This window comes from the organism of the source record quoted next, unplaced genomic scaffold (genome assembly GCF_019419815.1).
Source record: "Pyrus x bretschneideri cultivar Hongxiangsu unplaced genomic scaffold, Pyrus_bretschneideri_v1 Contig16, whole genome shotgun sequence".
Taxonomy (NCBI): domain Eukaryota; kingdom Viridiplantae; phylum Streptophyta; class Magnoliopsida; order Rosales; family Rosaceae; genus Pyrus; species Pyrus x bretschneideri.
Window position 1 is genome coordinate 4,114,369 of NW_025999457.1, and position 8,666 is coordinate 4,123,034.

Below are 8,666 nucleotides of genomic sequence, written 5' to 3' on the forward strand. Positions count from 1 at the left end.
CGCTCTAAATTCAAAATAATTTAAAGTTCAAAGATCAGTGTAGGTTATTTTTTTTTTTTTTTAACAAATGATATTATCTACCCTAAGAAATAGGGTTGTAATGTAGTTCAAACTCGCATTTGACGAAAATCGAATATGTGACATCTTACCTACAAGTAAAGAGAAATATTACAATCGTAATACTAAATGGCGTGTCATTCTCATATTTTAAAAAGATTAAAATGAATAACTTTTTTTTTTCTTTTCCAGATATAAAATTCATACTCTCAAACCAATCCAAACGAGGCCTTATTTGGCGAGGTTCAATGTTGGAAAAGGATCCTACCTGGTAACCGCGGGGAAAAGAAGACAACAACTCCTGCGCCTGCATGGTAAGGGAAAAACAAATGGGCGCTAAAACATATAGACATCTCCCCGAAAAGTCGTCCGAGAATTTTCTTAGTCTTCTTCTTTTGTCACCCTCATTCATTCATTCATTCATTCATTCCCATCACCTCCTCTCTTAGTCTTCTTCTTTTGTCACCCTCATTCATTCATTCATTCATTCATTCCCATCACCTCCTCTCTCTCTCTCTCTCTCTCTCTCTCTCTCTCTATAGACACATTCACCGTTCACATCTTCCGGAATTGCTACTGATTTGGGCTTGAATTCTTTCAATATTAATGGGCGGGATTGTGAACATGGTGAAGAAGCCGCCCAAAGTACAACAAGTGGATATAGTTTTTTACAATCCCTTATATGGTGGCAATGGGTCTGACGTAGGAGTCAATGATGGGTTTCCTTGCTTTCCTAAGCGGACAGCTGCTCCAAAGGTAAATTCTTCACCTTGGTGTAATTTCCCAACTTTGTTTTACTTATCTGGTCTGTTGGAAATTGGAATTTTGTTGTTGTTGTTGGAAACTGGATTGGTACTGTCTTATTGATTAAAAGGTGTGCAGATGTAGAATTGATGAACATTTCTTGTGCTTGTGTGTGTTTTCTGCCGAGTTTCAAACCACAGAATTGCACTTGGCTAACTCCACTGCCCGAAATTTGGAGCCGTCTTCGTGATCGTATCACTAGCAATCCTGAAAGTTACATTTGATATTCTTAGTGAGATATTAATTTCAAATTTTAGGACCCTTTTGATAACTATTTGGTTTTTTGTTTAGTTTTTACTTTTCGTGTATGAGATATGATAAAGTATATGGATGAAAAGGAATGATGAAGAATGATAGTTAGAGGAAGGGGAATAAGTAAAGAACAATGGATGAAACAAAATCTTCGAAAGTAAACAACTTAAAATAGATTTTGGTTTTTAGTTTTTATTTTGTCTGCCGTTTCTGTCTATCTCCTTTCCGATTGGAGGGCCATTATACACAGATCAAGAGCTTCACAGAAAGATGTTCCCATTTGTATGTGAAAATCCTTTTCAGGGGATGCAACTCAATTATAGGGGTGTTCCCCTTTAATGTTATTTGTAACTATTTACCATCGTTGTCGTATCAGTTTATCCGTTATCTAATTCCTATTCTTATTATTCTTTTGTTATAGGTATCAGAAACAAGCTCCCTTTTGGGCAGGGCTGGTGGGAAGGCAGTGGCAGTATTGGACACCCTTGGTAGTAGCATGACGAATTTGAATCCAAGCAGAGGTTTGACCTCAGGGGCAACAAAAGGGAATAAAATTTCAATTTTGGCTTTTGAAGTCGCAAACACAGTTGTCAAGGGTTCAAATTTAATGCAGTCCCTTTCTAAGGATAACATCAAACATCTAAAAGAGGTTGTGCTTCCTTCAGAAGGCGTACAGAATTTGATATCAAGAGATATGGATGAACTCCTGAGAATTGCTGCTGCTGACAAGAGGTTGATAATTGAAAATTCCTTATATAATTTTCAGAATGATCGGAACAAGGTTTTACTATTTTTGGTTCTTAACATGTGTTTATGTCTTGAATAATTGTACATGAAGGTTGGAGAGTTAATATTTTTGTGGTAAAATTCTGGCAGAGAAGAGCTCAAAGTTTTCTCGGGAGAAGTAGTGCGTTTTGGAAAGCGTTGTAAAGATCCTCGGTGGCATAAACTGGATCGCTATTTTGAACAGTAAACCTATCAAGAAATTTGATATTTTCCTCATGTCTGTTTCTGTTTAACTCCTTAGATGATGTTCTGACACTGCCACCTGTGCTATCTCCCAAATGTTAGGTTGGGTTCAGAAATTACACCACAGAGGCAATTGAAGGAAGATGCAGAGACAGTGATGCAGCAATTGATGCCGTTAGTCCTAAATACAGCTGTAAGTACACATATAGAGAATGCAACCTCTCGCAGCAGTTGTGTCCATTAGTGACTTACCTTAGAAGTTTCTGTAACAGCATGCACATGTTGAAGAGAAAAATAATAATATTTTTAATATCTCTTTCCACTGGGAAATATAATTGGCATAAGAATGTCATTGGATTAGTTTTACATTATTGTTTGTAGTTATCTTGAATAAGGTTCCCTCCTCAAGCTATGTGCTTTCTTGTCTGACATGGTTGAATTCTATAACTAGGATATCAAATGAAACTGAATTAAAATGCTTCATATTATGGATCAAAGAGGCTGTTTCTCCTCGTTTCTTTGTTTCTGTAGCATTAAAAGTTGATAACTTTCCTTATTTTTATATTTTGTCAGCTGTATCCTAAGTATAATAGGTTTTGTTGCTTGAAGTACAAAATATTTGGTCAATCATCTATCCGTATGAAGATTACAGTTAATTACTCAAAACGTTGCTTAGCTTTGTTGTAGTCCTTATTCAGTTGAAGGGCTTTCAAGCAAGACAATCAAATTTTCTGTTCTGCATTTAGGATTTAGCACTCTTTAGTGTTGCAGAATCATTAAACAACCATTGGTGGTGTTAAAAAATGTTACTGCAACTGCTGGGCATATGTTGTTCCTTAGAACTTTACTGAACAATAACTTAAAATTTAGTAAACAAGCATTGGTGGTGTTAAAAAATGTTACTGCAACTGCTGGGCATATGTTGTTCCTTAGAACCTTACTGAACGAAAGCAAACCTTTTTCTTCGTTACAGGAATTATATCATGAGTTACATGCCTTGGACAGATTTGAACAAGATTATCAGCGGAAGCTTCAAGAGGAAGACAACTCAAGTACCACCCAAAGAGGTAAGTTGCATCTTGTATTTCCTTTACAATGTCATATGAAAATTTATCTCTATATTTTGGTCTTGTAGGTTAATAAAGTTATTCTGTTTTGTATTTATCCAGTCTTTTTTTTGGTTGATGACTGAGTGTCATAAAGAAAGGAGTACATCAATATACTTTCTATATATTTGTATGTGTGTGGAACTGTAGATTTTTCCATGGTCTGTTTCGGCAGTTCTCATATCTAATAATGATGCCATGCTATTACTTGTTCTGAAGTTTGTTCATTATGTAATTTTTTAATTGTTACTATTTTGGTATTTCCAGATTTTTTTTCTTTGTTTGTACCTTTATAATGCCGTGCCGGGGAACTCAAATGTTCTTCCATTGTTGGTCTAAGCCAATAAACCTTTAATACCGGCAGTTGGCCTCATCTAAACGTGTCCTACAAAACCTTCCATATTTTTGAAATTTTGATTTCCCTCAATTTATTGTTTTGTTTGCAATGAAATGATTAGAGTTGCTTGAAAGTAATTTTGGTTTATTGTGCCTGTATATTCTTGTCACGTGTAGGGGATAGCCTTGCAATCTTGAGAGCAGAGTTGAAGAGTCAAGAGAAGGTTGTAAGCAGTTTGAAGAACAAATCACTCTGGTCTAAGACTTTTAAAGAGGTAGCAAGTCATTGTGCTTTATTGAACTCTTTCTAGCTGCATACAGGAAGGAATATGCAGAAATTAATGCTTCCGAGTATTGATAAATAACCTTGATGGGTTTTCCTGTTTCCTGATATTATCACCCATGTATAATGTATTCACTCCGGAAGTAGTATCTGGTGAAGGATATTCCAGAAACTCAATCTGAAATCTTGTGTTCACAGGTTGTGTGGAAGCTTGTAGACGTTGTACACTTATTACATGTAATGATTCATGAAGCTTTTGGCAGTGCTGGTATGTATTAAAAAAAAAGAAATATCCAAATCATAGCCCCGCCTTGTTTGTCCTTTCATCCTCATACTATTTTCGTTGATGTTATAGCAACTTGACAAAAAGACTGTTACAATGGATCTAGAAGCATGTGATAGGCAAATACTTCTTTTGTTCTGAAAGAAAACTATTGATTAGTGTTATCTTCCATCTGGACTTTACAAATCAGATTAATTGTCTCTCCTATTGCTCTTTGTGGCTTTAAAGATATTGATATGTCTCCCTTCTCCCTTGCAGCTGAAGAACCAGTGGAAAGTTCTGCGAGGAACTACAAGAAGTTGGGGCCTGCTGGTATTGCATTACATTATGCAAGTATTATTTCACATATTAACACACTCGTAAGTGATTGAATCACCTGCTATATTTAAACCTTTTTTAATTTTATTTTACCTTTGGTGATGTTTTTCCTTTCTTATGCTCTATAAACTTGTATCATCTCTACAATCTATTCCGCTATTAGTCGATCAAATGAGTCGAAATTGAAATCAGCATAGCTTGCAGAAGTTGTGGAGTCTGTTTGCATTCATGAGAAATATCATGTTTTGTTTTGTTGTCAAAGCTCAACCTCATAGGACAACTAAACTGCAAACAAAGATCATAGCACAGGAAGCTCGCGATCACCACCATGACTCATGGCGCGAAGTTCTGCCTCACACTAGACCTGAGCAATTGTTTTAACTTGGTAATCTAGGCAATTCTGTATACATATAGCTCCGTTCTAATGAGTCCGTGTCTAGGAAATAGTATACCCTTGCCGCAAAGACCATTAAGGTTATGGAGGCTACTGAAGACTACTTCCATGCTAGATTCTCTTGAAAATAGGATATCCGAAGTTGGGCATTCTGAGCCCTGCATCTCAATGCATAGGAGCTAGATCAGTCGACTACTTGCCAATTGGTTTCAGGTTAGATGCAGAACAGGTAATTCATAAATGTGCTAGGCCTAATGCATGCTTTACATATTACCTGACATAATTGATTCGCATATATTATCAGGTGGGTGGTTGTTGCTGAGATCCATTTCTCAACAACCTCTGATGTCAAGAAGAAGTGAATAGATAAAGCTAAGATCAATATTTGCTAAGCTTTTAGAGAAGTCATTTGGAGGCAGAGGCAAAAAGCCAAGTAGCCAAATTTCATGATTTTTTAAAGGATTTAAGTGTGTTTTCCTTTTACTTTTATCGACTTTTAACTCGCCGGGCTGGGAATGTAGTCTTACACACTAGTTGAGTTTCTTTACAGCCTTTTTTGTCAGTCTACTCAAATTTGGACGTAAGCTTTATAAAAGTTACCCAGAAATTTCACCGTGCGATAATGTAGTCTTCCTGGGCATTGGAACGATGAAAAACCAGACACCATTTTGCCCTTCTGTTATATATGACTGATTGAAATTACTCTGTTTTATATATACATGCAAGTGTGCACGAAGGGCGTCTTAAACAGGATTCTCCACTCTTGGATCCCTTGCCATTTGAACACCATGTTTGTTTTCTTTTCACTTCCTTAAACCCTAAACATTAAGGCTTAACTCCCACTCTACACCCAAAACTAATAAACTATGTCCTATTTGAGGAAGAAGATAAACCAGGCTGTTCATTAGGATTTATATTTGGGATCTTAGAGGATTTTCATATTATTTTTGAACAATCTTTTTCAACTTTCGTTCCAGAGGTCCGTCATTTTTCTATTGAGTGAAAATTAAAAGGCATTTGGAGATGCTCAATATTGAATCTTGTTAGTCACGGGCTTGTGCTGAGCTAATATCTGAATGTACCCAGGTGTCTCTGTCTCGATCAAGTTCGGTGGCTCAAAAGTTGAGGGATACTTTATATCTAGGGCTGCCATCCACTGTAACGTCAGGTTTGCGCTCAAAATTACAGTTAGTTGAGGTGAGCTATGTTCTTTGTTGCACTGCTATTCCAAAAGTTATTCCCCTTCAAGCAATTTCTGTTGAAGATTTAACTTAACAAACGGCGTTTCATGCAGCTCACCATCCCTCAAATCAAAGCTCAAATGGGGAAAACATTGGAGTGGCTTGTTCCCGTTGCAAGTAACACAACCAAGTAAAGCTCCTACTCTTTACATTTATACTAATTGGGCCTGATAACATCTGGTAACCCTTCTTAAAAATGAGCGTATAGATCGAAACTCTCACAACAAAAAACACTTTGGGAATATCATGACGAATGCTCAAGTGACCAGATGCTATTTTTGCTCCGTTTATATTTCTGCGATGATTTGACTGTTTGAAACTTACTTTTGGTTTTCTTTCTAACTTAGACTGGTTGTGACTGTTTTAATTTGGCCTGTGTAGAGCTCTTCATAACTTTGGCTGGGTCGGAGAGTGGGAAAATGCAGAGTAAGTTATCGTCTCTCACTTATGTTTTTCCCCCTAATATATTTATTAAGCTTTTCTAACTGAACTTTGTAGGTTTGAGGCACGCTGGAAACATAGTCACCAGACTGGCATTCTGATGATTGAGACACTACACCATGCTGATAAGGCAGTAACTGAAGCTTATATCTGTCAACTTATCGTTTGGCTACACCATCTGATGAGCCAGGCGGGGGCTGGTGTTGGTGGAATGCCGTCAACTCCTGTTATTAATCGGTTATCTACAGACAACGCCAACTGTTCGTCCCCCGTGTTGACAGATGAAGATCAAGAGATGCTTCAAGATGTGAGTAAGAACAACCTGAGGCTTGGAACGAGTAAGAGTCAGAATTATGAAGCGGGACAGACCAGGTTCAGCAAACACCATAGGCTGAGTAAGAGCTGCGGACACTCCCTACCAAGTGAAACCAGGAAACTTCCATTCCCCATTCAGAGTCTGATATCGAGGCCTAGGCCGATCGACTTTGATATCGACCGGATCAAACTGTTGGATGTCATTGATGGACTTGACACAACCAAAGGCTCCAAGTAGCTGCAGATCAACATGTTCTGTATAAAGGTCTCATAAGTGTAAATAGTATCATTATCTTTTCTTTCGTTCTTTCTTTCTTTCTTTCTTTCCTTTTTGGTAAGGTGTAATTCATCGGTCCAATTTAATAATCAATGGATCAAAATAATTTGACAAAATTTGAGGGTATTTCTATTATTTTGGTATTATTTAACGGAGATTTTTCACAAACTAATCAAAATAATTAACAGTGGACAAACTTAGGGACCAATTTTATCGATTAAGGGACCATTTTAGCTAAAAAATTCTAACGATAAATCACAAATAACTCCTAAACATTCACACATGATTTAAGGAAGGGAAAGTTTTTGAATTGTCATTCAATTTGTCGAATTATCATATTAATTTTTTTAAATTATTAATTTATCATCTCACTCTAATTTTCTGAAAAATTTAGTATCCGAAATAACTCGTGCTGCACATGGTTTGTGTTTCGGGTTCTTTTTTGGACTTTTCAACTGAAATGTGGTTTGACTCATTATTTGGTGCCCTTGATTGGTTGTTGCTAAATTTGATTGTAGTGCTGTTTGTGGAGGCCTACACTAGGTTAATTGCATAGCTGTATAACTTAAAAAATGTTGTAAAATCGACGGTGTGTGTGCAGTGGAATAAATAAAATAAGACATAAAATTTACGAGGTTCTTCTACAGTCAGTGTGACTGGAGTACGTCCTCGGGCAGCAGTGATGCTTTCATTATAATTTGGAATAATAGGTGTACAAAGATAACTCTATGTATTTTCTCCTCTCCTCTTCCTCTTTTTCTTTCTCTGCTCTCATCTCTTTTTCTCTCTACCTTGAAAGCATACGGAGTGCTCTATTTATAGAGCAACTCCAAGCACACATCTTTGACAATATAGTCTTCCTTCATCTCACAAGTCAAGATTCATTTTATGGGCATTGAAAATCTACCCAATGTCTTCAGTTTCTATGTGGGCATTCATTACCCACTATTATTTTCAATACTCCCCCTTGGATGTCCACATATCAACATCAGTTGCCTCGTTAAGATCTTGATCTATTTTTGGATGCTCCCCTTTGATGAGTATCTCCCCCTGATTTCAAAATATTTAGGCTGACCATTGATCCTGCTGCTTTAGTCTCTTAGCAGTGATAGTTGCTGAATGAGGTGTTTTACTTGTTGTTAACTTTCCACATACTTGTTTCTGAACTGGGTTGGAGGGCTTTCTGCTAGACTTCCTCCAAAGGTCTGAATTTACCTATTTTATCTGGAGCTGAATTTGATTCAAGGATGGTGGACACTTGATCTTGAATCGAACTTGTGATTTCTTCAAAGGCCGTCTAGGCTTGATCTTAAATGAAATTGGACCATGAGGAGCTTCATGTGATAAGTGATCTTAGACTTTGTCGGGGATGAACTGATATGTGTTTGTTGTGCTTGTTTCCACATGCTTCAATATATCATTTTCACTTGTCTTACTTGCTCCTTTTACAGAAGTGGTATTTTCCTTATGCAGGTTTGGCATCTTCTCTTGTAGTAGTTGTCCTCTAATACAGGAGTGGAATGCAAACCTTGCATTTGAATGGACCATCACTTCTTGGTGGCAGCGAAAGTTTGAGTGGAGATTCCGACA

At 37.1% G+C, this 8,666-nt stretch overlaps 1 protein-coding gene across 1 annotated transcript; it reads left to right on the top strand.

Moving 5' to 3' along the window:
* Positions 1-510: 510 nt before the first annotated feature.
* On the top strand, positions 511-7,192 carry LOC103964095 (protein PSK SIMULATOR 1). The gene is made up of 12 exons (XM_048581011.1): positions 511-813; positions 1,535-1,845; positions 1,990-2,082; positions 2,185-2,275; positions 3,056-3,149; positions 3,702-3,799; positions 4,006-4,075; positions 4,349-4,449; positions 5,889-5,999; positions 6,097-6,173; positions 6,425-6,469; positions 6,542-7,192. The coding sequence occupies exons 1-12, from the start codon at positions 664-666 to the stop codon at positions 7,035-7,037; spliced, it is 1,737 nt and encodes a 578-aa protein (XP_048436968.1). The 5' UTR covers positions 511-663; the 3' UTR covers positions 7,038-7,192.
* The last annotated feature ends 1,474 nt before the right edge of the window (positions 7,193-8,666 follow it).